General features: G+C 37.6%; 1 protein-coding gene across 1 annotated transcript in view; it reads right to left on the bottom strand.

The window, feature by feature from the left end:
* LOC150083287 (lipid storage droplets surface-binding protein 2-like) overlaps positions 1–26,780 on the bottom strand; it is a 143,227-nt gene that overhangs the window by 21,993 nt on the left and 94,454 nt on the right. The window contains exons 5-6 of the mRNA XM_090378464.1: positions 24,057–24,228; positions 2,808–2,977 (exon numbers count right to left, since the gene is read on the bottom strand). Of these exons, the coding sequence (XP_090234590.1) occupies positions 2,808–2,977; positions 24,057–24,228 (342 nt within the window). The remainder of the gene's footprint in view (positions 1–2,807; positions 2,978–24,056; positions 24,229–26,780) is intronic.

Here is a 26,780-nt window from a genome sequence, read left to right as displayed (position 1 = left end):
TAATAAAAAATAAAAGAAAATGTTTTTTAGACTTTATTAAGCATATCTTCTATAAATTATCAAAATTTCTAAAACATGAATTTAATATTCGCAACTTTTTTATTGCCTAATCATCGAGTATGCTGGCTCCACATTTAATCATATTGTATCACAATGCCAATGCTTCGCCTTGCATCAGATATTGTTGACATTTATCATCATTATCCAATTATGAGCAAATTTTTAGATTTTTTTTCCTTTTATGTTTTGCTTGCTAACAGCAAAAATAACACTCACTTACAGGTATTAATAAGTCACGAAAACACATCCAAAGTGCATGTATAAAGCATGTCACAAGTGGTTTTGTTTAAAAAAAAAATTTTTTTAAATGTATTCAATACCAAAAATGGATGATTTTTTACAGTTGTGCTCCTAACAGATTAAAAATAAAGGTGGCTTCAAAAAGTGAACAATGTTGAATTATTTCATGCTTTTATTCTAAGCATAACAAGTGTGTAAAATGTTCACCAATGCACCTGCTAATGTTATATTTTTATTGTAGCAGTAATGATATTAATCTCCCTCAGTAGAAGGTTAATATTATTAGTGCCAATGTGTACAACAACATCATCTTTTCTGGCCTTGAAAGATGATAATTGCTCTACAACAGTATTTCCCAAAGTATGGTGTGCATATCCCCAGAGGTATGTAAAATGGTTTTAAAGGGTACATAGTAGAATTTTTTATTTTACTGTACCTTAGTTTTTTTTAGCTGCAAAAAACAAATTCAATAAAATTTAGTATAGTGGGCTCTGCTAATAGAACTCACTAATTAATTGAATCAGCTGCTTTATTGAATCAAAACTTGAAAACCCAAACCCTTTATACACTGCAGTGTGTAAAATTCTTCTTTTATCTGTGGGATATAATCACTTGATAATTATACTATTTGTTTACTACTTGTTTTTGAATAAATTCTTTGTTGTATGTGTGATTAGTAATTGGGTTAATTTTACAATGCCAGTGACAGTAATCTTTCAAAAAAGTGAACTTTGTTAAATTTTGACTAATCCTTTATTACTCATTGAATATATTAAGCTGCCGTGTAGAACATTAAAAAATGTGCTTGGTACATAACAATTTAAACTTCATTTAAATTTATACATTTCAATACCAAAATGGTATGTAAAAAAAAGTAAAGTGCAGCCATTATCAACCCACTGCACGATGGAAGCCTCCTCAACAATTCATGCTGAGGGAAATGGACCATAATCTGCCACGCTGGTCCAGTGCGGGTTGGCAGATCAACCGTATTCAGCAGTCAGGGGCTTGAACCCCGGTCTACTCAAAGAGCGTGTGCTACTGCACTCCCGCTCCTGCCCACTCGGCTACGGAGGCCGGTTTGTATTAAACACTTTCTTTCTTCATTAGCTAACATGCGTACTTTAATTTCAGACTGGTACAAAACCACTATATATATATATATATATATATATATATGTACGCTGTCCTGTTAGAATGTTAGTAGATTTTTATTATTGGCATGATGATTCCTTACATCCCTTTCATCTCCAAAGGGTTCAGTTACTGCTCCCCCAAGCTCATCCTGCACGTGTGGCTTTTGTGCAGTGATTTCTCCAAGAAAGTATTCAAGACTTGAATTTTCCATCCTATGTTTTGTTAATGGATGAGGCTTATTTCACTTGGGAAGGCTTTCAATCAGCACAATGCTCATGTGTGGGCACACGACAACCCACACGGTGTGCGCCCCCATGCGGCACAACATCGCTTTGCAATAAATGTGTGGGCAGGTATGGTCGGTGACTGCTTAGTCGGCCCATACCTGTTACCATCCTGCATGAACTCTGCTAAATATCAGATCTTTCTTGAACAAGTTCTACCAGGGTTACTTGACGATGTTCCAGCAAATGTGAGACACAACATTTGGTTTCAACATGATGGGGTGCCTGCCCATTATGGAAGGTGTGTTCGTGACCATTTCAACAGGCGTTTTGGGCATTGATGGATTGGCCGTAGTGGACCCGTTGCCTGGCCCCCACGCTCACCTGATTTATCGAGCCTTGATTTCTTTCTGTGGGGAGCCCTCAAATCTATCATGTATCGGAAATGGATCTCGTGGTGAGACTCGTCTGCGCTGCTGCTGTTGTCAAAGAAGCTCCAGGTGTGTTCGACCGTGTCCGCCAATCCATGCTGCATCAGTGTCACGCATGCATTGCGTCTCATGTTGGAACCTTCGAGCATCTGTTGTAACATCATGAAATGCATCCATCTCGTTGTTGTTTGCTTTTTAGGAGCATTAGCAACTAAGGCCATATTGCTCCGGGATATTTGGTGGTGACGGGTTCGAACCCCGGTCTAATCAAGAAGCGTGTGCTACACACTACTGCTCCTTCCCACCTGGCTACGGAGGCGCCTATCCATCTTGTACTCCATTGTTAATATTATGTCAAATAAATGTTTGCCACTAATTACTGTCTTGTGTCATTTCTGCCTCTTGTGCCCCTGCTACTACTTTCCCGTGATGTTTCCAGTGCGACAGTTCCTATGCGATTCGCATTCCTTTAGATGTTACCTACCTCCCCTAAGTGTTTGTACCAATATTTTTGAGACGCCCTGTATATGATTTATGTGTTTTGAATTTTCTATTTTTTGTAAGACTCCTCTGGTAATCTGTATGGAGAATTACAATTTGAACTTTCTCTATAAATAAAGATATTACTATCATTATCTATATTTGAATTCTAAGTGATCGCTACTGCTTATATAAAGTAAATCACCATTACAATTATTTGAACAAACACACTTACCAAGCCTAACAGTGAAGTGAATCTGGAAAAGGCTTCCTCACTGTATTTTTGTACACTGCACAGTTGAGTAATAATATGCTTGTACATTCTGTTTCTCATTTTAGTGGATACGTGACCAACACGTTCAAGCATTTCATTTCCCTTGTTATCTGTTTTGTGATCTTCAGGCACTGAAAATAAAAAATTACAGAGAACCATATGGGATTACAAAATGTTATAAATATGGCAGTGCTAAAAATATTAGTATAAGTAATCTTCTATTTACTCCAATAATCAGTCTCCATAATCAATTTAAATAGTGATAATTGACATGCACAGAAATCTAATTCAACTTAAAAATTTTGAAGAATTAGTGGAATATATGAATAATGTTAATTAAACCACGTGAATTGTTAAGTGAATTTTATTTTGTACAAAGGGTTACAGTTTACTATAAGTAAGCTAAACTTTCACACACTGCAACTGCGTATAAACTAGAAATATTTCTGGATTTCATGCTGAATCCTGTCTTCAGACCAAATCAAGAAAGAGTGAAATTCAGAACGTAATTTTATTCTTTCTACCAGAAAAGCCACTGAGACAGGGAAGGTAAAACTCCAGGGCTGGACAATATACACCTTATTATACTAAAAAAATGCCCCATATGAATGTACAGGCAACCCCCCGCATAACACTGTACTTCTACAACATGGTTTTGCTCTAATACGATTGATAAATTGCAGAAATCCTCACACAACACAGTACTTATATAACACAGTTTCACTCTAACACAGTATTTTTGAGCTTTTGTGCTGGGAAAATCCTGCTATTATGTTAGATGCAATTTTCAACATTTCCATTCCTTTTTGTGAATCCCTGCCGTTGACTGGCTAGTCGTTATCGCCTTGGTGATATTTTTCCAAAGCACATTTCTGGAGTTCCCTACCATAAAACAATAAAACAATTTGCAGTTTCCGGTTTATTGGGCTTTTCTGTTAGTATAATCAATTATAAATGGGTAGTAAACTTGATCTCCATGCATTTGCTATAGTACCGATATCTGGAATTCTGTGGGTTTTCACATTATTATGGTGAAACTTGTTTCCCCTTCCACGAAATATTCAATCATAAAAAAAATATATATAAATTTTCAGAAACACATTACTCCATATCTCACTTGTGCGTATTGTGTTTGTTGCAACTTGTGCATGTTGTGTTCTTTGTTATTAGTTGCTTATCACTTTTACTGTTTCAAATTTTACAACCAAAAAAAAAAAAAAAAGTCAGTGAACAGAAATATCAATTAGTTAGTATGCACATATTACAGTATGTATTAATTAAGCTATATATGTAAGCATAAATTTATTTTTATTTTGCTAACTTGAAAATATTCTTCCAATTTTCACATATCATTTAACTTTAATTGGTAAGGTAATAAAGTTAAATTTGTGCTTTATATCTTTAAAGTAGGGGTTCACTGAATTTTGTTAGGAAATCCCTGGGTTAGGTTCTGTGCTATTGAAATTGTGTTTGTTTGAGACCATAAAAAATTGTGACTTCGAAGAGTGCAGTTCGTGACTTTTAAAGAGAGCAGAAGGTACATGAAATCTAGATGCCGCAGAAGCGATTGTGCTTAGCAGCGATGAAGAGGAAGAAAATTAAATGAACTTACATTATCTGACATATAAGTATCACAGTTTTTAAGGTAAGATGTTTGTTTAGTTATTACTATTTAAGTTACTATTATAAAAATAAAGTTAAAATATTAAGTTATTACTACTATAAAAATTAAGTTTCCAATAGTTATAAAAAAAAAGTGTACTTTTGTTAGCTTTTGGAACGTAACCATCCTTTTTGTACTGGTTCTTAGTCACGTATAATACTGTTTTGAATTACATGAGATTTTGTAGGAACCAAACTATCGTTTTGTATGAGGGTTACCTGCATATCAATCCATTAGAAATATTAATGTGGTAATAATTAGATTTGGGAATCATTCCCCCTTGATCGTTCAATGGATTAGGGGTGGAATAGCATAGCAAATAGCCTGTCAGGAATCAGTGCTAAGGGCCATTCCTATTTTTAATCTACCTTAATGATACTGATGTGGAAATAAAGGGGAAGCTATCAATGTTTGTCAATAATTTGAAGGTAGGAAGAGTAGTTAACAATCAAAACTAGCCCATACTACACCAAGATTACTTAGATAGGTTGATTTGTTATGACAAATAGGACTTAAACTTTAATCTAAGAGTAGATGTTTGCAGCAGAAATCCAGGAGACATTATTATTATTATTATAAAAAATTTTTTTAAATAATAAAAACTTTCTTTTATGGGATTTTTTCCCACCCCGTGATGGGTACTGGTACCAAGTGCATTGGGTGATTGGTTGTGTTCAGTTACTACTATTATTATTGTTGGTCGAGGAACTCTCCTATAGGAGAGTTCAGAGTTCCTCGACCAACAATAGTTCCTCTTACTATCCTATAGGTCAGGGGTGGCCAACAAGTCGATTGCGGTTTTAATTTTGGTCGATCACAACGAATTTTAAATATATATAAAAAATAGATTAGTCAAAATCTAAATATTATTATTATGTGCCCCTCTGCACATGCTTATTACAAATCCATTGAAACACGTGACTGCTCTTGTCGCCGCGCAGCCACTACGCTTGTCTAGTGAAAATTCATGCACGCAGTTACGTTGTGGAGAGCATAGTGTATGTGTTGAATTCTTATTTAGCTCACTTAATATTAATAACTGGACAGTACTTATACATTAATTTAATACCCTTTGATTTCAAATGAAAAAGAGTAAAACATAAAACATAGCCATTTCCTTCTTGTCAATGAGGTTTATGTCTGATCTGTTGTGCAGAATTGTCTTGTCCATTATTATGACATGATCCCAGTATAGTCTGTGAGTAGAGGTCTTTAGTATGGCCAGAGCCTCATACTTGTAATACAATAAACTTTCTTTGATCAGCTGGTATTTTTGTGCTAGTTTCTGATTAATTATCCGGTAGGGCTCACCCAGTCAAAATCTTAATACCAGTATTTCGTTATTTTTAATTTATGAAACAGGGAAACTGGTATTCAAAAATTTTTCTTCATTTACTGTTGGCCTATAAAGTACGTCTGTTACTGCTAAGTGTATACCATGGACCAAACAAAGCTGCTGTTCACTGCTGTTCACTACATTTGGTTATAACTGATGCACCATCTGTTGTCACATAAATTACAACTTTAGAAAGACAGAGACAGTATTCACATTTTTTCTACAAGTTCTAAGCAATTCTCTGCTGGCATACTACCGTACATATGCACTAGTCCAATATTCCACAAAATTCCTCCAACAGATTGAACATCTATATTTAAATACAGTCTATTGCATATTGATGTACACTCGTCAAAAGTCAGACTAAATCTTTTAACTTCTGATTTAAGTTGAGCTATTTCATTTACTACCATTTTCAAATATGACTGCTGTAATTCAGAACCATTTTTTTTTTGAATGGTTACTGGTGATCTGGGTAAATCACTAAAACCTGTCATGATCAATCCTTTTCTGATATCAATGGAAGTAGAGAAAAGATAGAATGTTAAGCCATCATGTGAGCCAGTACGTCTGACAGTTTCTCTTTTATCACTCTTGAAGTAACCAGCCAATAAAAATTTTGGCTTCACCTCTTTTGTTGTAGTAAGCTCATGTTCATCATTCTATAAATTAGATGCCTGCACATCTCATTTTCTTAAATGTACAGTAGACTCTCGATTTTCTGGGACAGATGGTAAAAAAAAAATTCCTGGATAATCGATTTCCCATTCAGAAATTACTCCTTTTGATGTATTTAGCATATTATGGGGAGAGACCTTTACTGGGGATCTCACCAAATGTTTTCATTTGAAGCAGTCTTTCTGCATGTTTGGCATTTGCTGTCTCGACTAGAGTGTTGCCTGATTTTATTCACTTGGCATTTTTAGGTGTTCCAGCCATACTTTCTAAACATTTCTGGATGATAATGGCAACAATTTACCTAATAGCTGTTCTGTCACAGAATGAAAGACAATAAAAGTAGGTGCATGAAGCAATGTCATTTTTTTTTTTTTTTTTTTTTGCCTTTTAGTTACAATAGTCTAATTGTCCTAATTTTTCTGACTCAAAGGAGTCAGATCTTTGGGATCTGTGGTTGTGATGTTTGGATCACTCGTGTTTGCTCCTTTAGCCCTGGGAGTAAGAGCTTTTCTTCCCAGGTTTCCAGCCCTGCCACAGGGACCATGGTATGTATAATGTATTTAGGAAAGATAGAAGGGGTGGATGGGCCATGCTTCTTATCAAAAGAAGCCTGAGCATGAAAAGAACTTTTGCCGAGTCTAAAGTTACATCTGCCAGCATAGAATCTGTGTGGTGTGAGTTAGTTGGAAGCAAAAGTACAATGACAGTGGGCAGACTGTAAAATTGTGAAGAGTATGACAAGAGTCTCTACATGCAGATGATATAGGCAAAGCAAGCACAAATGTCTTATTATGGGCGACTTCAATCTGCCCCAGATTGATTGGAATAAGTGGGAGGGAAACTCATCACAGGAAAAAAATTATTAAATAAACCAGATAATTATTATTTGTACCAGCATGTTAGAGATATTCTTGACCTCAGCATTACTCACAAATTAGATGACATCACAAGATTTAAAGTAAAGGAACCTTTGTTAAGAAATCATCATTCAATCATCAGTTGGAAGATGAATAAAGATGATGCAGTAGTTAAAGGTAAAGGCACGGTTTTTAACTTCATTTGTTCAGAAGAGGAAACTTTGGTAGGTTAATGTACTATATGGCATCTATTAGTTGGGCAGACTGCAGAGTGATGGTGAATAAACTTAAATTACGGAACACCTTTAAAGCAAAATCACAGAAGCCATGAATGCATATATACCATTAAGAAAATACTGCAGGAAGAGGACCCCAAAATGGATGAATGAAGAGCTGGCCAGTCAAACAGAGCAGAGTTGTTGTTATTTGGTTTTTAGGAGTATTAGCAACTAAGGCCATATTGCTCCATGGATATAAGATGGTCATTGCCTGACCCTTCCGCATCCTCCGTATTTGGTGGTCACGGGGTCGAACCCCGGTCTAATCAAGAAGTGTGTGCTACGCACTGCTGCTCCTGCCCACCTGGCTACGGAAGCACCCAAATAGACAGAAAAAGACAGCACGGGACAGTTACACAGTGATGAACAGTACCAAAGCCTACAACAGCTACAATTTGTAATAGTACCAAAAATAAGGTTAGGGAAGTCAAGGCTATGTAAGAGAAAGCATTGGTTAGGGGAGCAAAGAATGAGGACAAAAAAATTTTCATGTATGTGAATACAACAAAGAAGAAAGCTAATCAGATTGGACCATTGTGCACTGGGTGTGGGAAAGTCTTAGATAAGCCAGATGATGTTGCGGATGAATTGCATAGGTACTTTGTATCAGTCTTTATTAATGAAAGACCCTTCATGCTGAGAAGAGGCAATACGAGTGAGGCTGAGCCATATGAAATTAGTGATTTTGTTATTAGAAAAACTTTTATGCATAAAGACAAGTAATATTCCCAGATTTGATAGCATATACCCGATAGCTTTGAGGGAGATCACCAGGGAGTGTAATGAACCATTGTGGATAATGACGGGGCATCTTTTGACTCGGAAGAAGATTCCTTTGGACTGGAGGACTGCCAACATATCGCCAATACACAGGGTGATTCAGGAGGAATAGTAAATATTTTGGGAGGATTTGATTTGATTTTGGTAGTTGTTGGCGCATCGGCTTCTGTGGCCATATTGCACCTCCCAAGGTTTTTGCAGTACTTTGATCCAAGCCCGAGGCGGGAATCGAACCCGCGACCTTTGGGTTGCCGGGCAGGTACTTTACCCACTCGGCTAGCCCGGTCGGCATTTTGGGAGGTTATAATATCGATTATTCTGAGTAAAAAAGTTCATATAAACAAGTCCAATTCACAATGGATATGGAGATACAGCTGTTTGAAACTGCAGCACACAAAGCCATTATGAGAGGTATTAAAGAACAATAAATGACTTATTGTTTGTATTTATTGACTTTTTTGAATGATACAAAACACAGATAAGTGACCAATTTTTTACAGTTCACAATAAATGTTCGAAAATCCCACTGCCAACTTCAATGCACTTTGCAATTCTTGTGGTAATATGACGTGTTGTTCTTCTGAGGTAGTCTTGGCCTTCCTTTATGAGAGCAGCAGTATCCAAAATGCGAGCGTGCAGTTCATCTCTTGTATTCATCTTTTCTTTGTATACTGCACTTTTCATCCAACCCCACAAACAAAAATCTAACGGAGTGAGGTCTGGAGACCTTGGTGGCCAATGAACAGGATGGACCACCACGGCTGATCCATCATTCAGGGAAACTTCGATTTAGATATTGTATCACCAGATGGGTATAATGTGCAGGAGCTCCATCATGTTGAAAGTACATACCAATCCTTGTAGCCAAGGGAACATTCTCCAATGGTAGTGGAAGTTCGTTTTGCAGAAATTCTAGGTAAATGGGCCCTGTACGATGATTTTCTAACACAACAGGTCCAATCAACTGATTGTCAATGATACCACACCACACATACAGAGAAACGATGTTGAAAATTTGTTTCTATGGTGGCATGTGGATTTTCATCTGACAACCTACAAGAGTTATGGGTGTTGTTGATACCGTCACGGGTGAAAGTAGCTTCACTGCTGAACAGTATTAGTGGAATTAATTGGCGATTAGCATTTACCCACCAACAAAATTTCAATTGCTGGGTGTCATCTCCTGGTTGAAGGTGTTGCACCCGCAGTATGTGAAATGGATATAATGTTCACCATACTCCTGTCTGTGGAACGCCGATACACGTAGAAATTCTTCGTGTGCTAATAGTAGGATTACATTCTGGAGACTGAAGAATGTGTTCTATTTCATCCACATCTTGTTCACTTGCAAGTTCAGAAGAAATATGAGTGCTGGGAACTGTACCAGTATCACGCAGTTTGGTGTAAACGCTCTTGAATCCGGTATTCTGCAGTTAGGAAACCATCAACGGTATTCTCTACAAGCAGCAGTAGCACTTCCACCACAAAAACTGTAGACAAATGGCATATTCAGCATGTGTGAAGATGTGCAGCATTCTTAACAACACTTCTAACACCAAACAGCATCAGGTTATAATTGCTTCTTGGTCAAGTCTGATTCAGGGAGCTGTGTGAGCCAGTTTCAAATAGCTGTATCTGAGAATTGGACATTTGTTTATATGAACTTTTTTACTCACAATAATCGATATTATAACCTCCCAAAATATTTACTATTCCTCCTGAATCACCCTGTATAAAAGCAGTCCTAAGAATGAAGCTGGTAACTACAGACCGGTTAGTCTAACTCCAATGGTAGGGAAAATCTTAGAGGCAATGATTAAGAGTGCAATCCAGGCATATTTAGATAGATATGGCATTAAGAAGGACATACAACATGTTTCTGTTAAAGGAAAAACATGTTTAACTCGCTTAGTAGGTGATTCTGAGCTGGATGTAGGAAATAATTTCAACGTAATTTATTTGGATTTCAGCAAAGCATTTGACTTAGTCTCTCATGAGAGGTTACTGTATAAGCTGGAAAGGTTTGGATTACTGGAAATATTCTAAGATGGATTGCTGGGTGGCTGCAGGGCAGAAGGCAGATGGCTGTGATTAATGGATATTCTTCAGATTGGTGTAACATTGGGAGTAGGACCCCTCAAGGATCGGCTTTTGAGCCACTGTTGTTTCTCATTTTTGTAAATGACATAGTCGAGGATATAGAAGGCATGACGTCACCTTGCAGGTGCCTAGTCTCCAGCTGCTGCAATTTGCAGAACTTAACCCTTTCTTGGTAAGAGGATCCCTTTGTTCCCCTCACCAATCTTATTGCCCTTCTCTGTACTTGCTCAAGCAACTGTAAATCCTTCCAAAAATACAACTCAATCAGATCACCTCGCAGGTGCCTAGTCTCCAGACAATGTAATTTGCAAAACTTAAGCCTTTCTTCGTAAGAGCAACCCTTTGTTCCATTCACTAATCTTGTGTGCTTCTCTGTATTCGTTCCAACAGCTCTACATCCTTCTTAAAATGAGGCCTCCAGACCTGTATACAGTACTCTAGGGGTGGCCTGACCATTGCCTTATACAAGGGGGTAATCACCTCCTTATCCCTACTAGAAAAATTCCTGTATATCATTGACAAGACACCATGAGCTACTCTTGCAGACTGTCTACACTGCTCAGAAAACTTCATATCTGCCTGCACAATTACCCCCAGATCCTTTTAACTCTCTACCTCTTTCAGTGTAGTACCACACAGTTGATACATTACTTTGGGGTTACTGCTTCCCATATGCAGTACTTTACATTTGTCAATGTTAAATTTAATTTGCCAGCTCTCAGCCCATCTGCTCAAATTTTCTATATCCTGTTACAGCAGCGTACTGTCATTAACAACCCTGCCAACCTTTGTATATTCTGCAAACTTGTACAATAAGCCTGATATACCATCAACAATATCATTTATAAATACAGAAAACAGCAATGGACCTAACACTGAACCCTGAGGGACTCCACTAATAACATTACTCCACGAAGAGCCGTGTCCATTGATTACCACTCTGTCTTCTCCCACTCAACCATCCATTTACCCATAGCAACAATTTCCTTCCAATGCCACTGTGCAACAGTATCAAAGGTCTTTCTAAGATCCAAATATAAGATATCAAAGTTATTCTTTGCATCCAGTTCCTTTGTGACTACATCATAGGATTCAATCAAATTGGTCAGACAAAACCTCCCTCTGACAAACCCATGCTGTGTCTTAACTATTACTGCAGTCTTGTCTAGATGATCCTGCAGTGCTTCTTTAACCAGTGCCTCCATTAATTTCCCTGGAACAGAAATTAAACTAACAGGTCTGTAATTACCTATGTCTCCCTTTGATCATCCTTTGTGGATTGGGGTCACATTTCCAGTCCATGGGTGACTCCCCTGAGTCCAAGGAAGCTGTCATAATTATGGCTAAGGGTTTGCTTACTTCCTTTGCTGCAGTTATTTAATATAATTGAATAGATTCCATCCAACCCATGTGCCTTTCTTATGTTTAACTTCAACAATTTCTCCTCCACTTCACTCTCAGTTATTATAAGATTATCTATCTCACTGGTGCATTATAGCCTAAGTTGCTGACGCACCAACAAATTTGACAACAACAACAACAACTATCTCACTGCCCGTATTTAATATACCTCTGGCATTCCCCTCCCGGAATAACTCCTCATGTATGAATGTATGTACAGGTAAAATGTTCATTTAGTTTATTAGCTAAGCGAGTAGAATAAGCAACAGTTGAACCATCGATATCAAGTAGACCAATCTGATTCATCCCCTTCCTACTAGAGTTTACATAAGTAAAGAACTCTTTACTGTTTTTCTTTGCATCCTTTGCCAAAGATTTTTCGTAATCTGCCTTTGTCTGTCTAACCTCCGTTGTGACTTGGTTACAGACTAGCTTATATCTATCATGGCTTCTGTGTCACCTGTTAATTTATTTGTATTCCCTGCATTTTTCTTCTCTGCCACATTTCTAATTACTTCATCTGACATGCATTTAGGCTTAAATCTTGAACAATATTTCTTAGTTGGTATGAAAAGCCTAGTAGCTTCCAAGATTATTTCTTTGAATGCTTCCCATTTTGAATTTGCTGTTGGTAACATCATCAGTTGGTCCCACCGTATAGAATTTAAATACTGTCTCAGACCACCACAGTCACCTTTACGAAAGCAAAAACCCTTCCCTTTACCCGTCATGGTAGTTAACTCTTTGAATAAATCCCACTTCAGCACACTGTCATCACTGCCACCTAGTGGTTTCTTTATCTGCAGATTCTTAATGCATGAAGAATCACTACTGATAATTAGATCAAGAGTATTAACTCCCTCTAGCTGCCTCCCGAACATGCTGCTGTAGAAAACAATCATCCAATAAATCCACAAAAGCCTTGCTAGTGTGTGAGTGACCAACCCACAAATTCCAGTCAATCTCTGGAAAATTAAAATCCCCCATTATAAGACACTCTGATTTACTGGCACACTATTTCTCTGCACAATTGCTCATTATACTCATCAGATTCATTAGGCTTATAATACATGCCTACTCTAATTTTTCCTTTCTCAGTGCTTATGTCACACCAAACAGACTCAACATTGCATTGCTCACCAACATCAATTGGATGCACTTCCTTAGATTTTGTGTTTCTTAACTAACAGCATAACCCCTCCTCCCTTCCTGTCTATCCTTTCTGTACACATTGTACTCTCCAAATTCCAATTCTGCACTGCTTATCTCTGTGTGACGGAACATCTCTGATATCCCAACAATATCTGTCTTTGATCTCTTGACTAGCACTTCAAGCTCATCAAATTTATTAACTATACTCCTAGCATTGGTGTACACAAAAGTATACATGCACCTGTTTCTACTCTTAGTTACCCTAACACAGCCCATGTATTTACTTGTTCCACTATGACTCCCAGCAGTCCTGGAAATCCCCATTGCCTTGCTTTCCAGGCTGCTGCTCAATTGCCTTTCAGTAGAAGCAGTGCAAGAATTACTTTCACCTCTGCCAGCCGCTACTGTTAATCTATTAGTCCGTGTATTCCACCAAGCTAGTAGTTTTTCGACCCACCTAACCTGCCTCGATAGCATCAGCAAATATTCTTGCAGATTTTCTATTTAAGTGTATCCCATCCCTGTAGAAGCAGTCTCTCCTGTTAACAAGCACAGACCAGTCTGAGAAAAATTTCAGAAAAAAAAAATCAAAGAAATTAAACTAACAGGTGTGTAATTACTCATGCCACCCTTTGATTCTCCTTTGTGGATTAGGGATACATTTACACATCTCAAGTCTGTGGGGACTTCCCCTGAGTACAAGGATGCTCTCATAATTATGGATAAGGGTTTGCTTACTTCCTTTGTTGCCTCCTTTAATATAACTGGAGAAATCCCATTCACCCCAGGTGCCTTTCGTATGTTTAACTTCAACAATTTCTCCTCAACTTTGCTGTCAGTTATTACAAAATCTTTAAGCTCCCTGTTAGAGTTTAATAAGCTTCTGTCCTCCACTTCTCTACAGAATTCCTCATTCAGTTTGTCAGCTATCTGAGCAGGATCATCAACGGTTTAACCATCAATATCAAGTGGACCAATCTGATTCATCCTCTTCCTTCTAGAATTTATATAGGTAAAGAAGTCCTTGCTGTTTTTCTTAGCATCCTTTGCCAAAGATTTCTCATAATCTGCCTTCACTTGCCTTACCTCCTTTGTGACTTGATTACAGACTAGCTTATATCTACCATACGCTTCTGTGTTGCCTGATAATTTATATGCATCCCATGCATTTTTCTTCTCTGACACGTGTCTCATTAGTTCATCTGACATCCATTTAGGCCTAAACCTTGAACAGTATTTCTGAATCGGTATGAAAAGCCTAGTAGCTTCCACAATTAATTCTTTGAATGCGTCTCATTTAGAATTTGTTGCTTGTAGCATCAGTTGGTCCCATTGTATAGAATTTAAAAACTGTCTGAGACAACTGTAGTCATTTTTACAAAAGCAAACACCCCCCTTTACTCCTGATGGTAGTTATATCTTTAAGTAAATCCCACATCGGTACACTGTGAACACTGCCACCTAGTGGTTCCTTTATCTGAAAATTCTTAATGCACAAATAATCACTGCTGATAACCAGATCAAGAGTGTTACTCTCTCTGGTTGCTATGCTGCTGCAGAAAACAATCATGGAACAAATTCACAAAAGTCTTGCTAGTGTGTGAGTGACCAATCCACAAATTCCAGTCAATATCTGAGAAGTTAAAATCCCCCATTATAAGACATTCTGATTTAATGGCCAACTCTATTTCTCTATACAGTGGTTCGATTGAGTACAATTGTACCCATCAGAGTCATTAGGCCTATAACACACTCCTACTCTCATTTTTACTTTCCCAGTGCTTATGTCACACCAAACTGACTCAACATTGCACTGTCCATCTATGTCAACTCGATGCACTTCCTTAGATTTTATGCATTTCTTAACTAACAGCATAACCCCTCCTCCCTTCCTACCCCATCTATCCTTTCTGTACACAATTCAATCCCCAAATTCCAATTCTTCACTACTTATATCTGTGTGACACCAGATATAAGTTGGGATAGCTCTGATATCCCAACAATATCCACCTTTGATGTCTGGATTAGCACTTTAAATTCATCAAATTTATTTTCAATACTCCTAAGCATTGGTGTACATGCAAGTATACATGTACCTGTTCTTACTCTTAGTTACCCTAACGCAGTCCATGTTTTTATTTGTTCCATGATCGCTCACACCAGTCCCTGAAAACCCTAGCACCCCGCCCTCCAGGCTGCTGCTTATTCTAATAGAAGCAGTGCAAGAATCACTTTCACCCATGCCTACGGCTACTGTTAATCTTTTAGTCTGTGAATCCCCCAAACTAACAGTTTTCCCGACCCACCCAACACTGCCTCGACAGCATCAGCAAACACTCTTGCACTCCCTTCTATTTAAGTGTATCCCATCCCTGTAGAAGCAGTCTCTCCTGTTAATGACTGTATTCATTTTCAAAATTATTAAACAAGAATATATATATATATTTAGCTCCCAGTTATAACTTGGTGTACTTCTGGTGTTCCCATCCCCAAAAACTTCTTCGTATATAGGAGCAAGATGTGAAAGCAAAGTATTTATTCAGTTTGTCAGCAACCTGGAGAAGATCATGATTAGCTATGTCTTTCATATCTCTTTCCTTTTAGTGTTAATATAAGGAAAGAAATTTGCTATTTTGTTTTGCATTCTTAGCCAAGGACTTCTCACAATCTGCCTTAGCTTGCCTCCCCCCCCCCCCAGTGACCTGATTTGCAGACTAGTTTACACTTCCTTTAGAATTTCATGTCACTTACTAAACCTTGAACAGTATCTAATAGTTGGCATAAAAATCTTAGTAGCTTCTATCATTACTTCCCTGAGTGCCTCCATTTAGAATTTGTAGATGGTAATATCATCTACTGGTTCCACTGAAAGGAATTTAAAACTCTCTAAGACCAATGCCTTTACAAAACCAAAATCCACCCCTACCTTAGCAACAGTTATATCTTTAAGGAAGTATATCCCGCATCAAGATCACTACCACTTAGTGGTTACTTCATCTGCATATTTTTAATGCCTGATGGGTCATTACTAATAATCAGATCAAGAATATTGCCTCTCTAATATGCTGCTGTAGAAAATAGTCACCCAATACATCTAGAAAATTTCTGCTACTCTGTGAGTGACCAAACCACAAGTTCCAGTCAACATGTGGAGAGTCATTTGGCCTATGCCAGACTCCAATACTCATTTTAGTTTTCCCAGTGTTTATGTCACACAAAACTGACTCAACATTGCACTGTCCACCCACATTGGTCGCACTGCCTTAGATTTTGTTTCTTAACCAAGAAAATCCCCACTCCTGCATCCTGCCTGTCCGTCCTGGACAGATTTCACTCACCATATTCAAATTCCACATTACTTCTGTCTGAATATCACCACATCTCCAAGATCCCTATAATGTCTGCATTTGATGACTTAACTAGTACTTTAATTTCATCAAATTCATTTACTACATTCCTAGCATTAGTGTACACTTGCTTGCTAAATAACATTATTTGTACATGCAGCTGTTTTTGCTATTATTAATTCTAATATAACACGTGTATTTGCTTGTCCCAAGATGATCACCTTGTAATCTTTGACACCTCACTTTTCAGGCTGTGGTATGTCCCAATAGAAGCAGCACAAGAACCATTCTCACTTGTGCCAGCCAAATGCTGTTAATATATTAGTCCATGTATCCCCCCACTTCAATTTAGAAGAGTTTTCTTACCCACCTAACACTGTCTTAATAGCATTGATAAATATTTTTCCACCCCTTCTATTTAAGCGCATTCCATCCCTATAAAAACAGTCTCTCCTGTTAACAAGCACAAATTATGCTGAGAAAAATTCTACCCCATGAGCCTTATACAGTCTCTTCAGAGCCGAAACTCTCCCCTATCATCATGTCTGGGCAGACATGACAGTAAAGAGTACATGATTGCAGACATTTTCAAATTTATTCCTAATCAACATTGCCTGTACTTGTTAAGTAAATCCTCAGATTTCCTACTCTTAATATCATTAGTACCAATATGTACAACAATCACCACAGGGGCTCACATCTGGTGAGTATGGGCTCCACACACCCGGGGTCCTGAGCTGGATATCATCATTCTTCTCTATGGTGATTCCTTTCTACTTACTTACTCTCTCTCTCGCTCTCTCTCTCTCTCTCAGGGTAACTCGGGAATTATTTTGCTGGTGCAGCATAAGCCTCAGGCTTCCTTGCACCACATGGCTAATGATAATAATAATAATATCACCTTTTTGCCCTTAAAAGATGATAGCTGTTCTACAACATCAACTTTAGCCCCTGATAGAGATTATGTTAAAATTAGATATGAAATTTGTCATGCTATGCAAACAGTAACTAAGAAGACAATGGTGTCCTGTCTATAATTTATAAGGCCTCTGCAATTAGGCAGAAGGATGTCACTGTCCCTCTGTATGAGACAAACATGAGCCTGCATTTAGAATATTGTAGCCTCCATAGCCAAGTGGTAAGGAGCTGGAGTGCAGTAGCACACAACCTTTGAGTAGACTGGGATTCAAGCCCATGACTGCTAAATACGGTTGATCAGCTAACCTGCACTGGACCGGCATGGCAGATTATGGTCCATTTTCCTCAACATGAATCGTTGAAGAGGCTTCTATCCTGCAGTGGATTGATAATGGCTCCAGTTTACCTTTTATTCAGGTCTAGAGACTACGTCTACAAAATAGGCATAGAACTTCTAGAGAGGGTTGAAAGAAGAGCAACCAGACTGCTGAGGCACACTAATCATTATTCCTACAAAGAATGTCTTAAAAGATGCACACTGAAAAGTTTGGCTGCTAAACCTCTTGGGGTGGGGGGACCTGTTAACCAAGGACCTGTTAATCTTGACATGCATAGATAAAGATGTAGGCAAGATTCAGCAGTGAAGCAGGTTGCCTGGTCTGATTTCTGACTACACCATGCAGACAGATGGGTGTGGTATACTTAGCTCTCAACTAGGTGTGCAGGGTTACAGGTGTCAGTATAATTTCAGTGATGTATTCCGTAGCCGAGTGGGTTGGAGCGGGAGTGCAGTAGCACACGCTCTTTGAGTTAGACCGGGGTTCAAGCCCCTGACTGCTGAATACGGTCGATCTGCCAACCCGCACTGGACCAGCGTGGCAGATTATGGTCCATTTCCCTCAGCATGAATTGTTAAGGAGGCTTCCATCCTGCAGTGGGTTGATAATGGCTGCACTTTACTTTTTTACTTATTCTTCATCTACTCTGTCCACACAACTGAAACTTGCAACAGCTGTCAACAAAAGCGTTTTCTTTGATTTCTCCAATGAAAATTCCAGAAATCTCTGTTAGTTATTATGCAAACAGGAAAATATACAGGAGGAGCAAGTTAAGCCTAATTATAGATGTGATTGAGAGGCATCTCTCATGTACAGTTATTAAAGTGGGCTGGATTTATAACAGATGGCAGAACTTCCAATAGTTAGGCTGTCTGGCTTTGTGACACTGAAGTTATTCCCTAAAAATCTTAGGGAGTAAAGAAGGTTGAATTTCATGAAGGCTGCATGAATTTGGGCAGTGTGTTGTAGATAACGGGAATAAATGAGGCAGTGAGTTTGGTAAAGTTTGAAGAAAAATTGAATAGTCACTTTTTGAATGAAAGAAATGCCACAAAAATTTCTATTATGGATATAAAAAATTGAAAACAAAAATTTAACTGCTTTGTTGTATAGTCAAAGTCACAAGTATATTGCTCAATAGACTAAATTCAGGAAAAAAGATAAAGATGTAGGCAAGATGAAACTCTTGGATAGATAAAGATGTAGGCAAGTTGAAACTCTGGTACTCTGTCAAAAAGAGAAAAACAAAAACTGATTTCCACACAATTTTCTCAGTTTGAAAAAAAAAAAAAAAAAACAGAAATCTTAATTTAGTTTCATTCCTGTAAATGATGTTACACCAAACCTTCAGCTTTGCTTTAACTTACATGCAATAGATGATCCTTGAACAGCAACTTAAGCCAGTACCAATACTAAATTTCTCTGCTTTTCCTCAGAAAAATTTCTGAAGATGAATGATTTTGACTAGAAATTTCCATCAATACTTGCATTCACAGGTATTTGTGAAAACATTTGTTGTATTAAAATTTAATAAACCTAAATGCTAGTGGCTACATGAGAATAAGAAGTTGGAAAAATTTGACTTCTGGGAGAGCTTACTGGTGGAACATCATTGAGAAAGCTAAGACTCACTCTGGGTTATAATGCCAGAAGAAGAAGAAGAAATGCTAGTGACTGATAAGCAATGAATGCCTTTTGTCAATACAAACAATGGCTAAAGTCAAATATTAGTCAGTCCAGATTCATTTATCTCACTAGATAAGTAAGTAATGATGTAAGGTATCACTGTGTATCTAATCTTCTTATGAATAGTATGCTAAGTATGGCCATCCCCAGTCATGTGATGGCAAACATGTTCAAATCACCTTAACATCACTAACCCCAAAAAATATAGCATTAGGTTAGCACCATGAGCAGCTTCCATAACAATAAAATTATTAGCACTCCTCTTGACATATAGTTGAACCAAGTATAAAAGGAAACCATTAATTTTTTTAACTTTTTACTATTAGTAGTAGACACAATTTTTTGAACTCAAAAAAATATTCTCAATATTAATAAAAATTTCTACTTTCACTATTTCAGCACAAATAATTAACCATTTATCACTGATAAAAAGGTAGTGGACCTACGACAAAAAGCTCTAAATCATGAACAAACAAATTCCAAAGAAAAAGAAGAAATGAACACACATTATTTCAACACCTGAAAGGACCACTTAATTTTGATTACAATGGATATAATTTTTCTGTAAAGTCTTGTGAGATTTTGGATGGAAAACTTTGCCATGAACTTCATTTTCATCATCTTTAAGAAGTTTTTGTAAATAATAATTAAATCCTGTGGCAGTCATGTCAAGGTTTAGGATAAGAACAGTTGCATGTAGATTACAACCCCCAATGATTGTTGGGGCCAGATTAGTAGGTGCAAATTTCTCAGACATGGCTGCTTTTCACATACAGTTGTATGTCAAGGGTGGACCAATCACGTAAGAACCAACCACCAGCCAGAAGTTCAACATGCTAATCATGCATTTTTGACCAAAGGGACAAGAAGGTCCACTGTGATGTCTAGCAGAATGAACATCATATATCAGCACCCTTTGGCTATCACTGCTAACTGTCCACCAAACGCAAGTGTGCCTAAAGTGAACATGGGAATAGAACCATTCAGCAGTGAAGCAGGTTGCCTGCTCTGATTTCTGACTACACCATGCAGACAGATGGGTGTGGTATACTTAGCTCTCAACTGAGTGTGCAGGGTTACAGGTGTCAGTATAATTTCAGTGATGTATTCTTCATCTACTCTGTCCACACAATTGAAACTTGCAACAGCTGTCAACAAAAGCATTTTCTTTGATTTCTCCAATGAAAATTCCACAAATCTCTGTTAGTTATTATGCAAACAGATACAGGAAGAGCAAGTTAAGCCTAATTATAGATGTGACTGAGAGGCATCTCTCATGTACAGTTATTAAAGTGGGCTGGATTTATAACAGATGGCAGAACTTCCAATAGTCATGCTGTCTGACTTTATGACATTGAAGTATCTGGATGGTGTCCAACAGTTGAAGCATGCACGGAGACTTCAACTGTTATACTCTTTGGGACTTTGAGGTATTTACTGGTTGGCATCTAGTTGTTGTAGTGTATGAGTTTTCATTTACATTTGACTCACCAAAAGATCTAACATGTGATAGAAGGGGTTTTATTAGCATTAGTAGAGGCATTTGATGCAAGAAAGCAAGCTTATGCAGCATCAGCCAAAAAAAAAAAAAAAAAAAAAACCACTTCCACTTCACCCCTCTGTTCGTTCAAAATACCTGTCCAGCTGAGCCTTAAACTTATTTAGGCTATCAACCTCCACCACAAGGGATGGAAGTCTGTTCCACCAACCAACCACCCGCTGGCTAAAGGCAAATTTCCGCACGTCTATCCTACATCTGTCTTTCCTCAATTTGAATTTATGCCCTCTCAGGTAATTTTTCTGAGCTAGAGGAAGAATCCCATCAGCATTGAGCATGCTTAAACCATTCAAGGCTTTATACACCTCTATCAGATCACCTCGCTGGTGCCTAGTCTCCAGACACTGTAATTTGCAAAACTTAAGCCTTTCTTCGTAAGAGCACCCCTTTATTCCATTCACTAATCTTGTTGCCCTTCTCTGTACTCGTTCCAGCAGCTCTACATCCTTCTTGAAATGAGGTCTCCAGACCTGTATACAGTACTCTAGGTGTGGCCTGACCATCGCCTTATACAATGGAATAATCACCTCCTTATCCCTGCTGGAAAAATTCCTGTATATCATTGACAATACTCCATGAGCTACTCTTGCAGCCCGTCTGCACTGCTCAGAGAACTTCATATCTGCCTGCACAACCACTCCCAAGTCCCTTTCATTCTCTACCACTGTCAGTGTAGTACCACAGAGTTGATACGTTGCTCTGGGGTTGCTGTTTCCCATGTGTAGTACTTTACATTTATCAATGTTAAACTTCATTTGCCACCTCTCAGCCCATCTGCTCAACCTTTCCAGATCCTGTTGCAGCAGCATAGTGTCAGTAGTGTCCTTGACAACCCTGCCAACCTTTGTATCGTCTGCAAACTTGGACATTAAGCCCGATATACCATCATCAATATCATTTATAAATACAGAAAACAATAATGGACCCAACACTGAGCCCTGAGGGACTCCACTAATAACATCAGTCCACGATGAGCAGTGTCCATTGATTACCACTCTCTGTCTTCTCCCCCTCAACCACCCCTTTATCCATAGCAGCAATTTGCCTCCAATGTCACACTGCTCCAATTTGTGTAGCAGTCTTCCATGTGCAACAGTATCAAAAGCCTTTCTAAGATCCAAGTATATAATATCAAAGTTATTCCCTGCATCCAGTTCTTTTGTGACTGCATCATAGTATCCAATCAAGTTGGTCAGGCAAGACTTCCCCTTAACAAAACCATGCTGTGTCTGAGCTATAACTGAAGTCTTGTCTAAATGATCCTGCAGTGCTTCTTTAACCAGTGCCTCCATTAATTTTCCTGGAACAGAAGTTAAGCTCACAGGTCTATAATTACTTGTGTCAGCCTTTGATCCTCCTTTGTGAATTGGGGTCACATTTGCACATTTCCAGTCTATGGGTACCTCCCCTGAGTCCAAGGAAGCTCTCATAATTATGGCTAAGGGTTTGCTTACTTCCTTTGCTGCCTCCTTTAATATAACTGGATAGATCCCATCCACCCCGGGTGCCTTTCTTGTGTTTATCTTCAACAGTTTCTCCTCCACTTTACTCCCAGTTATTTCAAGATTCTGTAGCTTACTGCTAGAGTTGAATACACCTCTGGCATTCCCCTCGCTGAATAACTCCTCATGTGTGAATGTCGATGCAAAATATTCATTTAGTTTGTTAGCTACCTGAGCAGGATCATCAACACTTGACCCATCAATATCAAGTGGACCAATCTGATTCATCCCCTTCCTTCTAGAGTTTACATAAGTAAAGAACTCTTTGCTGTTTTTCTTTGCATCCCTTGCCAAGGATTTCTCGTAATCTGCCTTTGCCTGCCTAACCTCCTTTGTAACTTGGTTGCATATCAACTTGTATCTATCATAGGCTTCTGTGTCATGTGTTAATTTGTATGTATCCCATGCATTTTTCTTCTCTGCCATATGCCTCATTAGTTCATCTGACATCCATTTTGGTTATTTATTTTCAAAAAATAATTAAAAATAATACATAAAATGGATTTTTCATAATTGTGTTCATATTAGATTGAAAATGAAAGTGGCATTAAAAAGTAAACAAATTTGAATTGTTTCTTGCTGAATTTTAAAGCTGCACATGTGTAGATCGCTTAGACCCCTACTGCCTAGAGGAGTAACAATTCTTCATGTGACCAGTTACAGGTTAGCATGAAGCTCTTGAACCTCATTGCACAAGGATTGTGGGGGGGAGGGAATGTATAGGCCAGAAGAGAGTAATAGTCTGAGGTGTGTTTGGATGGAAGACCCCAGACCCCTTGGTACCTACAGATCAGCATCTCATTGAGGATCCATACAGATTCATCACTTCTCACCATGCATACCCATTTATGGTAACTATCTTGCTGGACCACCAAGGTATCTTTCAGTAAGACAATGATCCATGTCACAGGATGAAAATAGCACTGTACTGCATTTACGATCATTTCAGTTAGTATATCTTCCCATGGCCATCAGTCTCTCCCAACCTCAGCCCAACTGTACGTGTGTGAGATGTCATGGAACAAGCAATTTGGTGCCTGGATCTAGCAAGAGTGTGACTTACAAGAGTTACCATTCCTATGAACACCCTCCAGTACCACATGGAGTCTGTGTCTGTGCCATGTGCTGGAGAGTGTCCATTTATCTAGGATGTGATGCACAAGTACTGGGTGGGTGTTCCTTATACAGTGCTATCTAAGTATATAATATACACACAATAATATTCTCCATTAAAAAGTTCAGTGGCATTCTTGCAATATCTTGCAAAGCAATAGTTTGATGTATTGTGCATATTGTTAGGTAAACAAATAAAAATATTTCTAAATATTTTAATAACCAGAAGGCTCTTGAATGATTTTTTAACAAGTGAGCTTAATTTTATAATAACTGGATTGCCATTCCAGTTCATTCCAACTCATTTCAACTACAGTAGTACCCTATCTATATGAATAGAACGATAACTTCATACTGAATTTCAGAATTGAGCATCAAAGTTTCAACACTACTCCTACTACAGAACTATAATAATAGTTTCTTTCCTCTTATATACAGAAGCCAATTTTTATCATTCAAATATATTTTTGTCTTTTTAGCAAAACAGCATATATTTGACTTACGTTGCTCAATTTCATCTTCTTTTTCATCTTCATTAATAGGAGGAAGATAATGATCGATATACTTTTCAGTTAAACTGAGTGCATTATCTATTGATGTAGTCAAAAGATGGTTATATGATGCAGGAAGAATAGCAGATGCTTTTTGGATTCCATAATCAGCTGCTGATTTTACCTGCAAATAAAAGATAGATATATATACTGCCTATAGTAAATAATAAAATTATTGCTTTAACTATTATAAATTTGGAATTCAATGTATAAATTATACATAAATCACCCATGATTATCTATTTTTATCACTAAAGATGCATAGTGGTCAAGCAAGAGTGCATAGAAATACACATATTTGAATAACCATGGTTAAAGCCTACATGACAATTAAATACAGCAATATTCTTGTTCTCTATTTATCTTGTGAACTCCCTTGGCCTTATGTGGTTTTTCTTGAATTATAAACAAAAAATTGACTCAACATAGCTGAGTGATCTAGCACAAGAGTGAGTGCAGAAGACATGCATTTCAGGGGACTGTGGCTCAAGCTCACATACCTGCTACTTACAATGAAAGATTGCATCCTTTATCAAAATGATTAATTGTGAACTATTCCAACCTAATGGTCATGCTAGAGTACAAACAGAAATTTTTTTTGAAACAATTAAAATCAACATTAATTTTTTTGACATCACCTAAAGTTTTTTAAAAGGTTAACCAATTTACTCTATTTAGGTAAACCAGCTGTGACTGAAGAAAGAGTTTTCACCACAAAGGTTGGAGCTGAAAAGATGTTAGTGATTAGCAAAAAGGAGTGATACTGCTGAGGAGGGTGGACTGCATTATAGTGACCAAATGGTGAGCAACGTGCTATTGAAGCGAGTGTCAGCAAACATTAATGTGAAACCAAACTGTGTCCAGTTACTTTTTCAAAGGGTAGTCTATATCAACTACTCAGACACTTTACTGCATGATGCAGTTTTCACAGTGTCCTGTAGCATTTGTTCTTCTGTCTTGGATATCTTAGATAGTTTAAATGTATTTAAATATCATGAATTTCAGAATGGAACAAAAAGAATCGTATCACTTGATACAAGATGAGCATCAAATGAAAGTATGGGCTCTGGAGAAAACAGCTTGCTCTGGCCCACCCTCCCTCCTTCCTGTAGTGAGCCCCAGTCTCCAATTGCAGATCCCCTTCACAATATCTGGGCCAAGGAAGCTCGTATCTGTGTTTACACAAAGTTCATGAAAATGGAAGAAGGCACTTTCACATTTTTCTATAAAATGCATTGATCTCATACTACGGAGGCACATCAGTATGAGTTGCTTTGGAATTGCATGATAAACTTTAAATAAAAAGCAGTTCTTTTTATTTGAAGTTACAAAAAAATGAAAAAAGACTGTCATGCACTATGAATGAGAGCAGAGCTTATTACTATATTGTACTACTTGTTGTGTAATAAGACTTGTACCCTTTCTTAGTGATTTAAATTTAATCTTAAAGCCCATAACAGGTACTGAATGCATTTTTTATGATGAACAAAATTTAGCTTATTGAAATGATGCAACTGTAGAAATGATAACAAAGGTATAACTTCACACTGTTTTACATGTGTCCAATTTCATATTTACACAATAGTGCATCTCATTATAACATGACCATACAAAGTATCAGGCTTTGGACACTAGAAGTGCTTTTCACTGTATACACCATATACATAAACATTAATTTGTATATTCACAATTCAGAAAATGTATTTTGATAGTTCTATAATCTAAAAAGATTTCACTGAAAACATGAAAAAAAAAGTGAAGCAAAAGAAAACTTTTATGAATTGCACAAGAAATGTAAAACTTTTGATTTTATAACATGTTGATGAAAAACAGCTTAAAATTCATACACTCTTCAATATCATAGCTAAACTAGATAACACTGAACAACAAATTTTGGGTCATATCTTGTTATTTGGGTCATATCTTGTTATATGTTGCACCGCACTTTTTTGTAAGAAGTAATGAGCTCTTCTACAAGCTGCCTGTAGTTGCCGGCTTTAACATTTCCTAGAAAACCAGTCGAAACATTTCAAAAGGCTTTCCACACTGATTTCTCGTTATCACTAAGGCACATTCAAACTGTTCGTCTTTGAAAAGTTGCCTTATTTGTGGACCATTGAAAATGCCTGCCTTAATCTTCTCTGTAATAAGTCTTAGGAATTTCTCTTGCAAGTATGTGAATGCGGGACCATTCACTTCCAAAGCCTTCATGAAATCCCCAATTTTACGTGGAGTGGTGGAAGCAAAACTTTATTTGGATCTACCAGAGGTACAAATCCTGTGTTATTCATTCTGGGTGTTAATGGTTTTCATTTAGGCCAGCTCCTCTTCTCATAGTACATATCCTTGGCGCAACTATCCCGCTTGCAGAGAAAGCAACAATACTTAGTGTAACCATTTTGTAGTCCTAATGAAAAGGCGATTACCTTTAAATCACCATATATATCTGTCACTGAAACTTCTGATAGTGTACATACACCTAAGAGGATGTTCTCATTGTTTGCATATATGTTTCTTTTTTGTGGATGGCATATGATGGATTCCATTGTGCAATAACACAGCCTTAAGTGTCTTAACCTTAAAAGTGTCTATAAATAGTCACCTTAACCTTAGAAGTGTCTATAAATAGTAACCTTAACCTTAGAAGTGTCTATAAATAGTCATCATTCTTCGGGA

The sequence above is a fragment of the Mastigoproctus giganteus genome, chromosome 7 (genome assembly GCF_048544385.1).
Source record: "Mastigoproctus giganteus isolate SK-2022 chromosome 7, ASM4854438v1, whole genome shotgun sequence".
NCBI classification, from domain to species: Eukaryota; Metazoa; Arthropoda; class Arachnida; order Uropygi; family Thelyphonidae; genus Mastigoproctus; species Mastigoproctus giganteus.
Note: the sequence above shows the minus strand (reverse complement) of the source record. Positions and strands in the feature narration are given on the sequence as shown.